Below are 20,980 nucleotides of genomic sequence, written 5' to 3'. Positions count from 1 at the left end.
CAAACTTCCAATCAGGATCTTTCTATCTATTCCTAACTAATACTACCCTGTTTTTCATGGAAAAAATATAAAAAGGAGAATGAGAATCTGGGAGTGTTGTGAATTCCATTTTGCGTGGGGTACTTTAAGAAATAGTGTAGTTGATGAGGTCAATTTGACACATCAGATCGAGCATGTCTGCACATGGTAAACTTTTTTGTTTTTGCTTCTACGACAGCATCAAACTAAAGTTCAGTCTTTTAACTGACAGAGGGAAATTAAGAAATGCTCTGCAGTGGCATAAAGACATGGTAGCTCAACAGACAATAAAAAGCAATTAGGTGCCAAATCTCGCTGACGTCCGAAAAACATCTTGTACGTGACTCAGCATGTGAATGATGCACTTGTGGAGTCAATCAGTGTGAAAAAAAATACATCGTAAAATTCGCTTACGTCAACTTACGTCCAGAGTTGGGTTGTAACGTGTTTCATTTACTCCGAGAAAAAATGTACTTCTTTGAGTAGTTTTACCACAAAATACTTTTTACTTTTACTTGAGTAGATTTTGAAGAAGAAACACTGCTCCTACTCCTCAACTTTGGGCTACACGAGAGTCGTTACATTTTTCCTCTTTATTCTATATATTTACTTTATTTTTGCCAGAGATGCCAACAGTAGTGTTACCTGTTTCACCAATGAGATCTCCCAACAATAAACACATGACTCCATTATCCCCTAGGATTTTTTGAAGCTGTGGTGGTGGGCTGCATCGGACAGCATCACCATGTCGTGCCACGGCCATAAAATGTTTATCACGTTTTTTTTTTCCCAAGAAGAACCATGAAAAAGATATATTTGAAATATTTCACAGTATGTCACAGTATGTCTGGAGCCGACAAAAATTAAAAGCCTTGTATAAGCCTTATAATGAAAGCAACACCAGCTGTATGTATTGATATTAGCTATACTAGCCTACTATCAAAATGACTAAGTTTGCTACAAAAACATAATTAGCCTTTGTGATTAAATGTTTATTTTCCTTGCATTGGATCCTAAAGAGAATGACGCCCCACGTGACTACTCTGTTGTACGACGCCAGCTCAAGTTTAACTTCAGTACAATATTAATGAATTGAAAGAATGTTTGGGTAATGTTTGTCCTCCTACAGAAACCATATTAAAACAAAAAGTATATTTCCCTCCCCCATGTTTTCCATTTTTAAAACCTTTAAAAAAGCTCTAGGGACCCACTAGGGCAGCGCTCAAGAGCCAGCCCGCTCTAGAGCCGCGGGTTGCAGACAAGGGGTGTGACAAAATATCGAAAGGGTGATATATCGTGATTATTTTGTATCCCAAAAGGTTATCGATATGCTCCTGCCAAGAATCGAGATATCGTTTTAAAAAGGTGTCAATGTCTAAAAAAAAAAAAAAAACTGAAAAAGGAACCAACAAGTTGCTACCAAAATCTTCCACCATAAAAGTGTCTCAGTTAACTCTAAGGCCGCATTGACAGTGCAGGACGCTCGATCCATTTAGACTGGGAACGTTCGTTCATTCGAAACCAGAGCATTCGCAGTCATTCTGTCGGATTTTCAGGGCATTTACAGGTAATTTCCTGTTGAGTTTGAGTAACTGCCTATTCATTCGGGTGATTCCCAGGTCACTTCCTGTTCTGTAACTCAAAATAAACAGGAAGTGAACCGTAAAATACCCCAAAATCAACAGCAAGTAACTGAAAATCAACAGGTAAATAGCCCACAATTACCTCATTGCCTGGCATTGGCTTCCACTGACGGCCAGAGACGTTCAATCCGTTTGAAGTGGGAGGGATGGCAGCGAATGATGGCAGCGAATGAACCATTTGAACCCTCCAAGTTTAAATGGATTGGACGTCTACTAGTGATACACTCATTCCGATTCACAGCAGAAGCTTGTTTTCCTGTTTATTAGTTGTTTGTAGAATATCCTAGAATGATTTCCTGACCAATGTATCGATAATCGTTGTATCGCCATATCGTCAGATCATCGTTATCGTGAGCTTTGTATCGCAAATCGTATCGTATCGTGAGGTACCAAGAGGTACCACTCCTATTGCAGACCCCCGTTGAAGTCCGTCTTTTTCCTTTTATTTGGCCCTATTACGTACTACATTACCACATAAGAAAATTCTAATAGCCGTGAAAAGAGTTTTACCAGTTTCGGAGAGAAGGTGAAGTTTTTTTGTTGTTGTTCGTGAACTACATTTCCATACAAACGCACATCGAGGTACCATTAGCTTAGCACGGAGAGGTATGAGAGTCATTTTTCGAGTGTCCCAGAGCTCGCAAAACTTGAAAAAAAGCACATTTGTCAAAGTTTCGTCATATCTATCTGCCGAAACAGCCTGATAGCACAGATATAGGTACGCCTGCACCTTGTTGTTGACGTTACGCGGCGGCGCTCTGAATATAGAGCAATGCTCTATTATGGGCTGCGCCTTTCGGCGCAAATTCATTCAAACTTTGCCTTCCATCCAACACGGCCGTCCGCCGCTCATTTTCGCCAAAAAAAAAACGATCCAAAGTACTGTAATGCCCCGAATATGAGGAACGAGGAGAGGAGTCGGTATTGGTTAACCACTTTATTGTGGTAACAATAATAAAGAAAAACAATAACAAAATAACAGCGGGCTGCTGTGACATGTGACCACTATCTCTCACTATCTCGCTCGTTCTCCCATTCTTGCTACTCGCGTTACAGCTCCCCAGTCCGATGGTCTCTTAATGGGGCCGCGCTTCGTTATGGACGTTACAATACACAATGAATAGGCTGCCGCTGAACCCTTCACACTTGGCTGCCTCTAGTTTGAAACAGCCTTCAAAAATTTAAAAACAAGAAAAATCTCATTTGCAAGATATGGCGGCTTTTATTTTGGTGTAGCGGTGCGCCACAATCTCTTATTTGTAGGGAAACCCTGTACCATTTAGTGGTAACAGTATTTTTTGTCCACTAGAGGCACTAGAGGTCCCTCACGCTCTTTGGACGGGTAATGGATCATCGTGTTCTGGTCTAAATTTGATGAATTTTGTGTCATCTTTTGAGCATAATACGACAGCAATCTGGCCTGTGTCTGTTGACTAATCCGCGTAGTGATTTGCGTACGTCGCCCTCTAGTGGTTTGCCATGAGTACTGGGGTGTTTGCACACCTATAGCAGCCCAGTGGTAGTCAATGCAAAAAGTAATGTTAGGTACTGAGGCTGTGTGTTGTGGGACGTGACGTCTTTGGACAGCTTTTTTTACGTGGAAAAGGCCACCTGCTGAGTCAGAAGAGGAGCCTACAACTAAGTCTATTATGCACAATATGTGGCTAAGAGCTGGCAAACGAGGCAACAAAAGCAAATGCACTAACAGCATCATACCACGTGGCGAACCATATTGCTAAAGCCAGGAAACCTTTCACGACTGGAGAAGAACTCATTATGCCTGCGACGAAGTATATTTGCCGTCAAGTTTTAGGAGAGGCTGCTGTTAAAAAAGGTCGATTCTACGTATGGTGCATTACATTTTCTCTGCACTTAATGTTGTTTTTTGCCACGTTGGGTTATTTTATATTTACAACCCTTAGCAAAAAGTATGGAATCACCAGTCTCTGACCAGCACTCACTCAGACATTTTTTCATGTAGGACAAACTCTGATAAAAAGCTTGAAAAATGATTAATTGGTTCAAAAGTGCAACTCTTTAGCATTCAGAAACACTAAAAGAAATGAATAAAAAACATTGTATCAAACATAAGTTCCAGCATCATCAACTTTTCACGAGTCAAGAATCTGCATTGGACAAGGTACCAAGAGTCAAGAATCTGCATTGGACAAGGTGATGATGCTGCAACTTTTGTTTGGTGCTGTTCCAGTGAGATTTACAAAGATGACTGCTTGAAGAAGACATCAAAATTCCCTCAGTCCTTGATGACATGGGTTGCATGTCAGGCAAAGGCACTGGGGAGATGGCTGTGGTTAAATCTTCAATAAATGCATACATTGAGATTTTAGACAGCTTTTTTATCCCTTCAATTGAAAATATGTTTGTCATTTTCCCAAGATGACAATGCATCATGCTACAGAGCTAAAACTGTTAAAGCATTCCTTGGAGAAAGACTCATCAAGTCAATGTCATGGCCTGCAAATAACCCAGATCTTAATCCTATTGATAACCTGAGGTGAAAATGGAAAAAATAAAAGGTCCACAGCAAGGCTCCGACCTGCAAGGATGATCTGGCAACTGCAATCAAAGAGAGTTGGCACCAAATTGATGAAGAATACTCATCAAGTCCATGCCTCACAGACTGCAAGCTGTCATAAAAGCCAGAGGTGGTGCTACTAAATACTAGAGATGTGTTTTGATTGTTATTTCTTTGTTTGTTTCTCATGATTCCATATTTTTTTCCTCAGAATGGAGTGATTCCATATATATTTCCCTGCATTTGCTCTATAAAAATAACATTTACTGACCACCACAATGTTTTTATTCATTTGTTTTATTGTTTCTGAATGCCAAAGAGTTGCACTTTTGAACTAATTCATTAATTTTTTTCAAGCTTTTTATCTGAAATTGTTCTACATGATGAAATGTCTGAGTGAGTGCTCGCCTGATTCCATACTTTTTGCTCGGGGTTGTACTATCATTTTCCCCAACACATTGCTGGTCCATGAACAAAAGGCCCATATCACACTGGTCTGCGGTGCAAAAATAGTTGGAAACCACTAGCACAGTATAATAATAACAGTTCATACAGATGAAGTTGTGCTGGGAAAAAATATACACCATTATTTTTGGAAAATTTGTAAGCAGTTACTCACAATGTACTCGTGACTTGAGTATTCTTTTCAACGAATACTTTTTTTTACTTGTACTTAAGTACATTTTTGGATGGCTACTTTTACGTTTACTTGAGTAATATTATTTAGAAACAACACTACTCTTACTTTGGCTACTCCACCCACCTCTGCTTACGTCCCATCCCAGACTACTGTCAAAGAATGTGTATTGGAGTATAATGATATCAATCAAACCAGACCTCTTTATCATACCGTTCAAGTGTGTTTACTACAAGCCAGATGAGTAGAAATTCATCTTTATAAACAGAAACAGACCAATCCTCTGACAGTGACCTTTTGTCCTTTACTTCATCAAGGGGAGAGAGCGACACCAAGACAGAAAGAAGCGAGGAGGCCTGTCAAAACTTAGAAAGAACTCATGCCACCAACTGTCAAAACGAGGCTCTAAATTTAGTCTCCAACAGCACACCAGAGTTTAGCCAGATGCTCGGTGTCGTCACTCGAACGCGCACTGATGTGCTTTATCAGTGTCCCGTGTGGGCTGTCGATCGGGCCAGCTGCTCACAAGCTCGCCCTTATCTTTGCGGCAAAGTGGGCCCGCCTCCGAGCGAGAACAAATTCTCATTGGGGAGGAGACAGAAGAAAATAAATTTAATGATGTTGGACTGCAGCGGACAAACTATCAACAACGAAAAAAACGCAAGGAGTTATCCAAGTCACCTTTGTATTTTTTTCTTTCTTCCCTTTTGCAAAATGCTGAAACAGCAGAGATAATGTCATGTGTGTTGCCTGCACGCGCGCACACACTGCGAGGCAATATTCAAACCAGCTTTCAACACCTCCAATCGAAAGCACCAGGAGTAAAAAAAAAAAAAAAAAAAAAACACGGGGATGAAACCCGACTCTGCTCCTTGCCCTGCGCAAGCTGGAGCCGTCTTCCTGCCATTGTGACTGTCATTATCACGACGTCTCAAATGGCCAGGCAGCTAATGTCGGCAATCCTCTGGGGACTTCGGTGTCCCCTCTAGCCCTCTCTGACAGAAGAGCAATTTATCTGTCAGCATCCTCCGGCACTCCTTCGCTACCTAATCCCTGCTTTTGCCAAGGGGGCCACGAGCTCCCACGGAGGACCCTCACAGCCGCGAGGCTGCCTGATCCATCAAACAGATGGCAGTCCAAGAACTTGGACGGCTCAGGGACAAGTGTCTAAACTGAATAACTGCAATCACCCACTGACAGGAGTGGAAAATGGATGAACGCAACAGTATTATTGAGTGAAGAGTAGTGTTGTTTTCGTCAAGGATGATGATTACGAAAATATTTCGTCAACGAACAAATTTTTCATGATGATGACGAAATCTTAACGAAACGAATGCCAGTTTTTGTCTGACAAGACGAGAATGAAACGAAAATGCACCAAAGTTTCGGTCACATGGTCACAATGTGTAACATTTTTATGTGTAGTTTAGCCTGCATCGTAGCAGTGTTTGGTTGTATCACTCATGTGACGTGCTACGCCCCCCCCCCCAATTCACCAGTGTCCTCTTTAGGCTTGCTTGTTTTGAAACACACACACACAGTAAGATTTGTTTACTCATCTTGGCAAAAGAGAATACATCCCTTGTTTTTTGGAGTTAATGTGTCAACAAAAACTAGACCATGGACTTCATAATGTATTGACAGCTCAGACCGGTCATGCACTGTGCCTGGCATTCAAGTAGAGGGCCGCCCACATCAAGGAGCTATTCACAAACACACGCGCGTGCAGCGATCTAACGCCGGATTTCTGTTGAAAAAGTACGAAAGCTGTACCGCATACAAACAGGAAGGATTGTCTCAGGAGTGATTTGTTCCAGGACTCAAGGTAATTATTATGTTTTCCATACCATGCATGCATTCTAAAACGTTATGAAGAAAAACAATAGGCGAAATTAGCCGCTACTGCAATGGCATCATAGTTCGCAATATTTACATAAAATAAATGCTAACTGCATGTTTTTTTTTGCTTTTACCCAAGAATCGAGACTGTTTTACGTCCATATCTATGAAGAATTCGGGGACTTAAGCATTTATTCACAAGAATTTTCAACAAAAAAAGCTCTGTTTCCATCGGGCGGCCGCTAGCTACATTAACTAACAGACTAGCATTGTACTTCGACATATTTACGTAAAATAAACGCTAACTGCACGTTTTTTTTTTTTCTTTTAAACACGAATCGAGACTGTTTTACGTCCGTATCTATGAAGAATTTGGGGATTTAAGCATTTATTCACAAGAATTTTCAACAAAAAAAGCTTTGTTTACACCAGGCGGCCACTAGCTACATTCACTAACAGACTAGCATTGTACTTCGACATACAGTATTTAGGTAAAATAAACGCTAACTGCACATTTTGTTTGGCTTTTAACCAAGAATCGAGACTATTTTACGTCCATATCAATAAAAAATACGGGGATTTAAGCACTTATTCACAACAATTTTCACCGGAAAAGCTAAGTTTACATCAGGCGGCAGCTAGCCACATTCACTAACAGACTAGCATTGTACTTCGACATATTTACCTAAAATAAACGCTAAGTGCACAGGTTTTTTCTTTTTTTTTTGCTTTTAACCAAGAATCGAGACTGTTTTACATCCACATCTATAAAGAATTCGGGGATTTCGGGATTTATTCACAGGAATTTTCAACGAAAAAAAGCTCTGTCTGTGATTCCACTCGGTCAGCTTTGACAATAAAGGCCCCCTATTTATCGACACATTTTGAAATGGCTGAAATATGACTAAGACTAATAAATACTATCGTCAAAAAGACTAAGACTAAGACGAAAATTGAAAAGGCTGCCAAAAACAACATTGGTTAAGGGAGTTGTTTTACCACGGGCAGTCAGAGGGTGTGATAGTGAGAAGCATCACAAAATGGCAAAAAGCTGATAAACAACTTGTGTTCATGTGTGAGCACGTGCAGGCTGAATGAAACTAATTGCACAACCGCACCACAGAGTTGGAAAAGCAATTACTGAGGCTGCACGCGCTCAAACCGCAAACACGCATATAAACTGTCAATGTTTTAAACTGTTCTCTATTCGAAATTAACTACTCCAATTTCCCAATTCTGCTTACTTTACCACCGCGTGGCCTTGTCATTCCTCTCCTTCAGGATATGACCTCACCTGCGCCCCCGGCTCACTGCTGTTTACTCAACCGGCGAGGGGAACACAAGCCACTTCCTCTGCTCAGCCTTTGCTGTGCGTCTGCACTGCAATAATCCTGGCGTAAGGTCTGTGTGTCTCTGTTGCCAAGGTCGGGATGCGTGACTCAGTGCTGAGCAGCGGCCACGTTAATAACTGCAGCTTGATTAACGCACAAGAATATCATCATCAACTGTTTCTCGCTTCACCATTATGGTTTTATGTGTAGGTGGGGAGTGGTCAGAATAATCATGTGAGCATAGGAAGAGAAGGTGTCATAAACTGGGAAATACAATCAATTTGATATACTGCAGTCTTGTTGTCTTCTCTTTTTACTCTATTGACACGTCATTCTATCTTTTAAAATGCAACAAATCACCATAGACATCATAATGATATTGACGGGTCAGATTCAACCTTTAGTGCGCCACGCCTTCAAATAGGGGGCCAGCCCACAATCTGCTTCAGTTATTTGCAGTCGGTAACAGCGACACATGTAGCAATCCAAACAGCATACAAACAGGAAGGATTCAAGGTAATTATTATATTTTTCGTACCATGTATGCATATTGAAACCTTGTGAAAAAAATCGATGGGAGAAATTTGCCGCTACAGCATTGGCATTATACTTCACAATATTTACATAAAATAAATGCTACCTGCACGGATTTTTTTCCTTTTAACCAAGAATTAAGACTGTTTTACGTCCATATCTATAAAGAATTCAGGGATTTAAGCATTTATTCACAATAATTTTCAACGGAAAAAGCGCTTTGTTTATATATGGCAGCCGCTAATTTCCTTACTGACTAGCCTCATAGTTCGTAATATTTACGTAAAATAAATGCTCCCTGCTCGTTTTTTTTTTGCTTTTAACCAAGAAGACTAGCCTCATAGTTCGTAATATTTACGTAAAATAAATGCTCCCTGCACGTTTTTTTTTTGCTTTTAACCAAGAATCGAGACTGTTTTACGTCCATATCTATAAAGAATTCAGGGATTGAAGCATTTATTCACAAGAATTTTCACCAGAAAAGCTCTGTATACATATGGCGGCCGCCACATTGACTGACATACTAGCATCGTACTTCGACATATTTACGTAAAATAAATGCTAACTGCAGGGTTTTTTTGGCTTTTAAACAAGAATCGAGACTGTTTTACATCTCTATCTATAAAGAATTAATGGAGTTAAGCATTTATTCACAAGAATTTTCAACGGAAAAGCTCCGTTTACATATGGCGGCCGCTAATTTCCTTACTGACTAGCTTCATAATTTGAAACATTTACGTAAAATAAATGCTACCAGCATGGATTTTTTTTTTTTTTGCTTTTAACCAAGAATCGAGACTGTTTTACATCTATCTATATAGAATTAAGGGAATTAAGCATTTATTTACAAGAATTTCCAACAAAAAAAAGCTCTTTGTGATTGCACTCGGTCAGCTTTGACTGTCAAGCCAACAATGCAGGCCCCCTACTAATCTGCCCCGCGCCCTGTGTCCCGTCAATATCATTATCATTATAAATGACACTAGGTAACTCCGTTTTGGTCAATTTTAGCGACGCAGGTGTACAAAAGTGGTAGTGTTTTGCCTTAAGGAAGACTGCATTTCCCATGAGGACCAGCGCACAATGTCGTAAAATCCTGATCTCCCGGTCGCCTGCAGATGGATTAAACGACATTTCTGTTTCCAGTGACTGTGATCTTAGTAATGAGGTAATGAATCCAGTTGTAGAGGTTAGATTTTGTGCCCGAACCCGAACCCGACCCGACCCGACATTCGGGTCGGGTCGGGCCCACAATTTAAGCATTCACGTTCGGGTCGGGCCGCCATGCCGGACTAATAAATTATTTAAAAAAAAAAAAAAAAAAAAAAAATGGAGAGCATGCTCTCTGTATTGCGCTTTTGCTTGTGCGTGTGCACGAACACCGTGGCGCCGGCCGCTTTTTCTTCTTGTCCTCCCGCTGCACGGCCGAGGCGCCGCCCTCTCCTGTTCCCTCTCCTTGTCAGAGAGGCGCGTCCATGTGAGAACAATATCCCACACACTCAGAAATATGTTTAACAAACTTTCCCAGCGTTATTTCGTTGTGTGAATGCTTTGATAATTCTAAAAAAAATATGTAGATTATTTAAACATTAAGAAAACTTGCGTTTTTTTCTGCCAACTCGAAGAAATGAAAATAAATTGCTGCTGCTGCGTTTTTTCCGCATCACTCAAAAAAAAAAAAATCGGGTTTTTCGGGCTCGGGCCTGCAAATCTAGTTAAGTGATCGAGCTCGGGCCGGGTCGGGCCTCAATACCAGCGGGCCGTGTCGGGTCGGGCTGGATTTTTTAGGCCCGAACTAGGCTCTATCCAGTTGTGGCTAAACAATAGCATATGACGATGTTGACAAAAAGAAACGATTGAGTTTGTGCCGTAGTACCCCACCGACACCCACCTGAATTTGTCAGTGCTGACAAGTTCGGTTGGGGGGGGTGGTCACGCCAGCGAGACAAAGCTGGGCCAATGTTTATTCTTGAGTGTCTTTTTTATCCTGGTATTCTCCCTTCTTCTTTTTTTTGTCCTCTCAGACAAAACTTTTGTCGTCTCTTTTGTTGCTCTGTCATGTTTGCAGAAATTGCGTGAAAGTGTTGGCGCCGACTTCGGTCTTTATAATGAATGGGGAAAGGGGAAAGTAACGTATGCCGTAAAGGAGTCAGCACATTTGTAGTTTTTTGTGTGGCAGGGCACACAAAACTCTTAGCATTAGCGTTAGCATTAGCTTTAGCATGGAAGCATCCTCGCATCAACTCTCACTCTCACTTGTTTACATCTCATCGTAACGTACTGTACTGTTCTTTCTGACTGTGTGCATAAGTGCTGGGTTCATTAGTTTGGTAGCCTGGACCGAATCAATCATTTAAGTTTCAGGTCATCATTGTAAATTTGAAGCTGTTGAAGCAATTTTGTTTTTAATAGTCTTTCATAATTTATGTGCTTTTAAAAAAGTATATTGGCTGAAATCTTTTTTAGAGATCGGTATCGGCATTTGAAAATCCCCCATCGTTCGACCTCTAGTAAAAACGCATCTGCGGCTCTCATTTCATTCAGACAAGTTGAAGTATCATGAAATTTGCTGACATGTCACACGATACTGATTCGACCTTCAAGATTTTGTGTGACTGTCACAGGCATGCATTTCCTTAAAACGGTTGGTGAAACTTCAAATTGTGTAAACCTTGGAGGATTTCAATTTTAAAGTTCAACTATGTTTTGGAGTTTGAGGTTAATTTCTCCACCTCATGACCTCATTGACTGTTACTGTATTCCCCGCAACCAACCCCCACCACTGCATCCCAGCCCACATGTGTGTAGACGTCTTATTACGGTTTCTCGGCTGACCACTCCTCGCTCAGTAAAGGGGCTGAGAGGAGACTCCCTGGAACCACAGCTGCTCCCCTCAGACTCACGCGTTCAGCTTCAGGTTACATGTTTACACACTTCTGCTTTGTATGAGAGTTAAAATATAGGTTTAACCAGTTGTGCAACAGGACGCTTATCCTTTGCAAAAGAAATCTCCAAAGGACTCGTACACTACTGCAGTGTCACACTTTTATAACGCCGCGCATAAAAGGCATAAAAGTGATGCTGTGCAGCGCAATGACTTTGTGGACGGTGTCACCCTGACCACAGTACAGTGTTCTGAGGCCAAGCATCCTCCATGCTATTTGCCTACATCACCGCCTGCAGAAAAAACAGATGAGTGGAGAGTAATAAACAGGAAGAGGAGGCAGGGGAGGGCCTGGTGAGGTGGGGGAAGGGCCGCTCTGGTTCAGCTTGTCTTTAGCTTGGGAGGGAAGGGGAACATACACACACAGTGTCTCCAAAACAAATACGAAGCTAACACAATAAAAGAGAACAAACTCTTGACCCGACATACTGTAACTCTTTGCTGGACTTTTAGGGGCCACTGTTATTTACAATAAGTGTGTGAAAGTAAAATATGGGCCACTTTAGAAATAAATGAAAGGTGCTCCTAATGTGACGCACTTACAGTGTTGCTGTAGGTATTCATGATGATGTGCAATAACTCTGCAACAACTAATTGATGATATCGATTAATAAATTAGTTGCCAATGAATTTAATCATCAGTTTTTTTGCCAGCAGCTACAAGCAGTACCGTTTGGGTCCTTGTTTTTCTGTGTAATGTGAGGCCGCGCGTGCACGTCAGTGATTAGAGCAACAGAGAGAGAGTTCACTGCCACACTCAGGTTGAGTTGCTGAATCAATAACACTGTTTTACGAAATGTCAAGAGTTAGTCTTTTGTGTTGTTGGATCCAGTGTGCCTCCGGTGATCAAATGAAGCCATTTGTATTGTTTGTATTCTTCGTTGATGAGACATGACTACTTATCACGGCACGCTAAGATAGAGTAGTTAGCGATTATGTTAATCAGTGTCTTAAGTGTCTGTTTGTATTGTGTTTTGGAGAAGCATATTCGCACTTGAGTTTTTGTTAGAGAGTAAACTTGTCACATTTCTTTTGATAAAATAAAATTTAAAAAAAAAAAAAAAAACCTAAACCATAACCTTATTCATATAACAGCTTAGAGTCTCCTTTTAACACAAACTAAATCTGTAAATTGTCATACAATAGAATGTGCTATAAAATTGGATTTGGATTATATTTATGAACAGCTGTTTGATAAAGAAAACAGATGCATTACAGTCTACCTCCTCCTTATTCAATTTTGCTGTTTAACTTGTTTAAAGAAAATAAACGAGTCATTCACACAATTTATATCAGCGCTTTGACTTTTTTTGTCTTGTGGGCAATCAGCAGCACTTTTTTAAAAAATTGAACGAAAAGGACTTTTGTCGGACTTGCGTACTGAGGAATTCTTTTAAAAAGTTTAGCAAGTTGTATATGCTTAAAACAGTACAGTACATACAGCACAGTATAGTAGACTACAATTAAGTCAGGAAGCTGTAATATTATTTTTGAAGGAAATAGTCATCCAGTTTGTCTTCATTGTTACTTACAACTAAAACAACTTCAAGTTAAACTGTGAAGGTAATTGGAAAAAGTGACTTTTATCCGATTATTCGATTAATTGTTTAATTAAGTGTCCGATTAATCATTTATAAAAAATAATCGTTAGTTGCAGCCCTAATCTGCAATACCATTGATGACTTAATCTGGTGTAATTATATTTAATTATATTAATCACGGTTGCTTGGATAATGACAGAATAACACCAGGTAAACTACATAACATTGGCTACACTTAACATATCATCCCCATGCATTTAAATAATGTAAGTGGGTTAAAATTATACAGGCAGTTCTCAGTATGGCACAATGCAAGTTGACACTATGACGCATGAGACGAGCTGCAGTGTGAAAATAATTACCTAATAATATTTTGCAATGTCAATTTAAGGGCTCATTCTTGTTTTGCATCTCACTGACAGAGTAGCCAAAAATTTACCTCAAGTAAGAGTAGCGTTACTTCAAAATAATATTACCATATTTTCCGTACAGTAAGGCCCACCTAAAAGCCTTCAATTTTCTCAAAAGCAGACACTGCGCTGAATAATCCAATGCACCTTATATATGGATCAATATTGGTTCATCATGGCATGACATTCCCTTTAGCGCTGCTCCATCTAGTGGATGTATAACACAACCCCAACCACTAGTACTACAACTGCGCCTTATCATGCGGCGCCCCTTTTATATGAAAACATTTTAAAACAGTTTAAAAAAAGGCCATTCATTGAAGATGCGCCTTTAAGTGCGGAAAATACGGTACTCATGTAAAAGTAGTCATCCAACACATGTACTCAAGTATAAGTAAAAAAAGAAGTATTTAGTGAAAATAAAATACTCATGTAATGAGTAACATTGTGAGGAACTGTTTACGATGTTTGGTATTTTTTTTCCTCTGCAGAAAGTTATCTATATGAACTGTTGTTATGTTTATACTGTACTTTAACCTATTACATAACAACATTGAGCCAAAAAAAATACAAAAAAAAAAAAAAAAAAACGGCGAGAAAAAAAAAACAACACAACTGAAGCCTCATTTGTCAAAAGAGCATGACTGCCCTCTAGTGAGAAAACATATTTCCTAAAATGAAACTAAAAAGCTCATATCTCTGGGTCATGTTGACACCAGCGCTCTATGTCAAATACTTCATTTTTTATGGTGCTCGAGAGACCCCACATGATTGAACAGTCTGGCGTGATTATAGACTGGCAAGCTTCAGTCTGACTGGTATAATGGAGTCATGTGCTTATTGTAGCGACATCTTGTTGGTGAAAATGATTGAGCCACTCTGGCAAAAAAAAAAAAAAAAAAAAAGTAAAATCTAATATGTACAATAAAGAGGAAAAATGTAAAGACTAGTGTCGCCCAAAGTAGCGGAGTAAGAGTAGCGTTTCTTCTTCACAAATCTAGTCAAGTAAAAGTAAAAAGTATGGCTGAGTAAAACTACTCTTAGCGGTACATTTTTCTCAAAATGTTACGCAAGTAAATGTAACGGAGTAAATGTAACGCGTTACTACCCACCTCTGCTCTATAAAATAGCCATTGAGAAATAATATATTGTATAGAAAGTAATTTACATCAATAAGTATGTAAGACACATCCATCCTTGGGTTGGAGATAAGTATTCTGCCAGTTCGTTTCACAGCAAGAGTAACGTACATTTTAATCTCCTTTACTCATACAGTGGTAGCTGTACTTACGAAATTAATTGGTTCTGGAAGTATTTTCGTAAACTGAAAATATGTAGATGCATTTTCCATATAAAAGCCCGAATCTATTCTAAGACCCCCAAAATTCAGACATAAATCTTTTATAAAGCATGAAAAAGCATCAAAACATGCCACAAATATATGTAACAATTAGATTATTGCACAATAAACATAAAATGAGAGTTGTGCGTAATGTAAAAAAACAATAACAAAAAGTTCATACACACGCATAAAGCTGTTGGAACACGAGTGGCAAATGAAGAGGACGCTGGGATACACACATACACATACAGTAGAGGTCCGTCATAGCCAATTGGATGCCAGGAAGATGCTAGGCAATAGACAATGGCAGAACAGCGATAAATAAGTTACGTTCAGTAAACTCTGGGAGCTGAGAGTACCAGCCATACTGTATTTTTGCCTGAAATTTCTTTCGTAACAAGAGGCGATATTTTCCCGTTGAGGCATGTCTTAACCTGAAAAATCTCTATGTAGAGACATCTGAAAGTAAGGGTACCACTGTATTTTGGGATTCCAATGTCGCTGCTAGAAGCAGTGTTACTTGTGTTTGTGTCATTTCCTCCTCACCAGCTGTAACTGTTCCCGATGAAACTGGTCCCCAATAAGCTGGAGTTTCTGACCGATGGAGGCCTCGATGCTGCGTGCCACGGGCTGCCGCTGCTCCATTGCGTCTTCGCTTTCTTGCCGCCTTTCTTCCCGACCCCCGACAAGCTCAAAATGTGCCGGAAAGTGCAATCGAAAACCTGCGTTACCTGTTTAAAAGTAGAGTAGTTATTAAAAAATGTTTAGCAGTGGAAAGAAAATAGAACAGCAATAATACCTGATGGGTTTTTCTTTGTGTATGTGTAAGGATTATATAGCAGGCAGCAAGAGCTGCCAAGAACTGCAGAAGAAGGCAGTCTGCTTGGCTTCAAATGAAACTTTCACAGCTGCAGTATTTTCTCCTAAGCCAATCACACTGAGTCATTTTACAGCGTTAAAAGTCACACTCACATAATGTCGTGCAAAGTCGGTATCTATCGTCACCGTGGAGCAAGCCGCCAATGATTACATGTACAGTATATGGTGCCATTGAAACTTTGCTGTCACTGATAATCAGTTATAGCCTACTAACACAGGTAGTAGCCCCTGTCGTGTCTCCTCAGTCACAATGGCAGCCTGGCGCCTTTTGAATAGCAAAGCAGCTGGGTACACTCCACGCACGCCATAAAAACTCACCGTGACCACGACTATCAGGCGCCACAGGTCTCATCAGCGCAATCATCCCTCACATTAAAGCCTCACGCTTGTGTTTTACAACGACCGTCTCGCCCTCACCGTCCCTCGCCGGTGATTAGCTCAGACTCACCGTAGAAGAGTGGTCTTGGCTCCTCTGCGATTCCACAGGGCAGCATGCCGTTGTTCAATGCCAGGACAGGGCCAGGTGTTTGCGTAGCCCGCTCCTCAGACTTTATCTCCTTGAATGTGGTACGCCAGAAGTGGGGATCTGGCTCAAACACATCGTCTTCCTCATCCTCCATGCGGGGACGCTACACGATGAGCACGCTGAAAGGGTAAATGAGGGAAAGAGAGAAATATGAGATTGATCCCACAATAATTTGTTGAGTATCTCTGATGTCTTTCTAAAACACTCATTATCAGTAGTGGGTAGTAACTAGGGCTGCAGCTATCAATTATTTAAGTAATCGAAAAATGGGATTAGGAACATTTAATGCGTTGTAGAATGAATTTTCAGGGTTTTTTCTTTATGTAAACAAGCAGAAATTGTGCAGAGACATGGGTTCCTTGCTCCCTTTTATATACACCAATATATATCATTCACAAGATAAACCCCCTAAGCCTGGATTAAACGGTTTTATACGACTATTAGTAATGTCCTGATCGCATATTTCTGCACCAGAGTCCGAGCCACCAGATTCTGAGAATCTGCTGAAACCGAGTCCTGATCCGATACCGACAAAAATTATTGTTTCTTTTGCTTTGATGCTCACGTTGTCGAGAACAGCCTCTCACTTACACAATGATTGAGTTGCCGCATCACACTTAAGGCTGTGTACCCAGCTTATTGATGATTAGCACGTTTGTGCCTTTGATCGTAGAGCTACCAAGGCGTCTCTGGCCATATCAAAGCGACAAACCTGTCAATCATCATTAACTTTAAGTACCAAAGGCAAGCTGCACTGTTGACCAAGAGAAACAGTTTGGTCGCACTGCTTAGCAGGAGGGAGGGTGAGAGGCAGTACAAGCATGACGCAGAAAACCATAAAACCCAATCCTTTTCACCCGATTCCGATCCTCTGGAAAATGGCGCGGTTGGCCAGACTTCCGATCACGTAATCGGATCGGGACATCTCGAATGAATACAAAGCAGTCATAGTGAGTCAACTAAAGTCTTCCCAAACAGCTATTCGAGTCATATGGTCAAAATTCTTCGTTTTAATATCAAAATATATATCGCAAACCCCAAAAAGTCCCAATGTCAGTTTTTTCCAATATCATTTAGCTCTACCACGCAATACTTTTTACTTTTACTTGAGCAGATTTGTGAAGAACACTACTCTTACTCTGCTACTTTGGGCTACACTAGAGTCGTTACATTTTTACTCTTTTTTCTACGTAACGGCTTTATTTTTGCCAGAAATACCGACAGTAGCTCTACCAGATTCACCAATGAGATGTCGCAACAATAAACACATGACTCCAGTATGCCATTCAGAGGTAACAATGTTTTTTTTTTTCTACTAGAGGGCCCTCATTCTTTTTGGTCGGGTAATAGGTCATAGTGTTCTGGTCTGAATTTGATGATTTTTGTGTCATCTATCTTTTTGGCATAGTACGGTCATTTAAGAGGCTCGCTATAGTGCAGTATAACAATAACAGTTAATATAGATGAAGTTGTGCTGGGAAAAAATATACCATTACTTAAAATAGACATAAAAACACAGATATTATAAGCAGTTACTCACAATGTTACTCATTACTTGAGTATTCTTTATAACGAATACTTTTTTTACTTGGACTTGAGTAAATTTTTGGATGACTACTTTTACTTTTACTTGACTAATATTATTTAGAAGTAATGCTACTTTTGCTTGAGTCAATTTTTTCGGGCTAATCTACCCACCTCTGCTCATTTGTATAATAGACAACCTATGTGTGTGCTCCAATCGATAAAACCACAATGGACAAGCTGGGTATGAGACAAGGCTTCTCTCCGTGGAATGATAATAGTTTTGTTCCTTTCACTGTTTCAACCACATAGTTCACTGTGGTCAAAAATTAGCTTCTGAGGTAAATGAAATAAAGATTTATATTTGTCCATGGTGACTCGACCGTAACACAGAAGGTTATGAAGTTAGTTTAATGTGTACATTTAACACAACCAGTGTTTGAATGTAACTCTTAACTCTGCTAAAGTACATTTTTGTGTATCTGTCCTTTACTTGAGTACAAATATGAAGTGGTACTTTTTACTTTTACTTCACAACATTTTACAGTAACTACCTGTACTTTTTACTCCAAAACTTTTCAAATTGTCACCTCGGTTACACATTAGTTTATTTTCTTTTTTTCTCATTATGAATTGATAGTTTCGTTTTCATGCCCAATCGATAAGCCCTGTGCATGCAAGATTAAGCAGGTGAACAAGATGTTGACCAATAAAAGCACCACACTCTTGTACAGTACGTGGCGGTTTGTACCTGATAGTTGCTTGCAATCCGCCATTTAGCTAAGTTTTGGAGTTTGGGAGCTTGTTAAGCATCTGTTTACAGTGCAGTCAATTTAATTGCTTTGTTTTTTTCCCATTCGGTACAGTTTAAAATAAAACTAAGGAGTCAATGAATTTTCTGGTTCATTCTTTGAATATTGACTCAGATCTCTTTATGTAAGTATATATATATATTAAAATATTGTCACACCGTGGTGAGGTTTGTTGTGTCTTGGTGTCATATCCTGCTTTATTTTGAAGGTTTTACCCTCCTCATTTCAGTGCGCTCACCCTTCTTCATGTCCTCCCTAATCACCAATTGATCCCACCTGTTTCTAATTATCTTCTGTGTGTAAATATATAGTCACGCTTCATTTTTTGTGTGCGAGAATGTCATCATCCGCTGAAGCGTCACCCGAGCCATTTTTTCATCCAAAGCCGAAGGGTATCCGATCCTGAACCATTTGTTAGCCATTTGACTTTGTGTTTTTGATTTTGACAGTTTTGTCCTCCTTGGTGGAGCGAATTTTTATTTTAGTGACCTGCCTTGTTTGTTTTTACACTGAGTGAACATTGTGAAATGTTTTTTTATTAATGCAGGACTCAAATGCAGTTTTCCTGGTTGAGTCCAGTCCTGACAAATATAATATACATATATTTCATTTATGCATTGGGAGAAAATACTTTTAATTTTTACTTGTAAATTTTAAAGCAAGTACTTTTACTTGAATATTTTTTTCTTAGATATTTGTACTTACGTTTTTGCACCTGTATCTGTACTTTTACTATAAAAAAAAAAAAAAAAAAGTACTTCATCCACCACTGAACACAACGCATATACACATTGAAATAACAATCTTGCAACTCTGCTGCCAAAAGGCAAAAGGTGCTATTCTCCAGTGACATTGATTTATTACACTCTACACTGAGTCAACGAGGGAGTCAAAGAGTTATCAAAATATGGTTGAAATACAAGTTGCTTCACCAGCTAATCCCCCCCGTCAATATAGGCTTGTAATACAGGGTTAGACTACTACCACACCACCAAATTAGGCCTCACAGAAAAAAAGTAATGACAGTCCTGGTGAAAAATGTTCAATCTCTCTCCCTACTCTGGAGTGTCAGTTTGCCAACTCTATGACATGAAGTTTTCATTTCTTCACCCCACACAAGCAGATCATGTGCTCGATCTTATGATATACAGTACATTATAGTATACAATCAGCACTTTGGGTAAAACCACTCCATTCTTTGTTTATACAAACATACGACGAGGAGGAGAGAACCATGAGCCAGAGAAAAAAAAGAGCCAGAGAAAAAAAAAAAAAACACTCCAGATAACCTGAGTTGCTCTCATCGCAGTGAGCAGGATTTGTGTCATGGCTCCCCCTGCTGTAGCACACAACGCAACCAATGGAAGAAAATGGGGGGTATGCACTTAAATGTGTCTCGGAGAGTATAAATTAAGACAATACAGAATGAAATTAAATTGATATGTCTACTAATATGTGACATTGTTTCGGTTGTAAACTACATATTTCAACCATGTGTTTCAACCATACTCACAAGTTAACAAAAAATAATGACACCCAAATGACAAAAAAAAAAAAAAAAAAAAAAAAAAAAAAAAAAAACATTCTCAATACAGTTTGATAGAAACCTGCCTCTATGATAAAGGTCAACATTTCTGGCACATTTTCAAACACTGTTCTAAGGAATGAGGCACGTGACTGATTTATCATAACAATGCACGCGTGATAAAATGAAACATTTTAATACAATATTAATGTCATTGCAATAAAATAAGAGTAAAAGGCGTCCTATTTATTTACAGGTATTTAAATGACACGCTTTCAATTACATGGAAAAGCCTGTGTCACATCTTAGTTTCGGTTTCGGCGTCATATAACAATTAAATTTAATTCAACGAGATAAATGTAGAAGCCATTTCGTGTTAATTCACGCAAAAGCCGGTTCACCGGTCCGAAAAACAGCGAGCCGAACAGGAACGTACCAGTTACACGGTCCTCGTTGTTTATGTGCACTTCTGCTCGCAAATGAAACAAAGATGAACGGACGTAAATATCCTGCCAGATCAGCCAAGTTTAGCCCGTATCTCCGCAACGACAACTTCCATTCTGTTGGGAAAACTGCTACAAGCCGATTTCATTTCGCCGACGTCAGCTCCAAAACTAACTCCGCCGCTGGGGCGTGGCTCCTCAACTAGATAAATAGAGCATTTTAAAGACGCAGACATTTTCGTCGGTCAACTGCAGTGGCCCCGGGTGGGGACGCTACGTTGCCCTTTAAGATCGTTTCCCCGTAACCAATCGTCGACTTTGTTGTGATCCCGCCTCTGCCATCGCGTATTCAGACACGTGGACGGGAAATTCCCACTCTCACGCGAGACTCTTGCACGCTTCTACTACTTTATGGACTATCATCAGAACTACACGGCGGCTGTGCCTGTAAAAATCCTTCAAATGCCGCATACGTATCATATTTACTCAGGGGTGA

At 39.9% G+C, this 20,980-nt stretch overlaps 1 protein-coding gene across 1 annotated transcript in view; it reads right to left on the bottom strand.

Moving 5' to 3' along the window:
* LOC130931407 (bcl-2-modifying factor-like) overlaps positions 1–20,716 on the bottom strand; it is a 36,049-nt gene extending 15,333 nt beyond the window's left edge. Inside the window, exons 1-3 of the mRNA XM_057860177.1 lie at positions 20,478–20,716; positions 16,103–16,299; positions 15,322–15,506 (exon numbers count right to left, since the gene is read on the bottom strand). Coding sequence (XP_057716160.1) covers positions 15,322–15,506; positions 16,103–16,274 — 357 coding nt within the window. The 5' untranslated portion in view covers positions 16,275–16,299; positions 20,478–20,716. The remainder of the gene's footprint in view (positions 1–15,321; positions 15,507–16,102; positions 16,300–20,477) is intronic.
* Positions 20,717–20,980: the final 264 nt, after the last annotated feature.

Source organism: Corythoichthys intestinalis, chromosome 15, assembly GCF_030265065.1.
Source record: "Corythoichthys intestinalis isolate RoL2023-P3 chromosome 15, ASM3026506v1, whole genome shotgun sequence".
Classification (NCBI taxonomy): Eukaryota; Metazoa; Chordata; class Actinopteri; order Syngnathiformes; family Syngnathidae; genus Corythoichthys; species Corythoichthys intestinalis.
The sequence above is the reverse complement of the archived record's forward strand: the minus strand, read 5'-3'. Positions and strand labels throughout refer to the sequence as shown.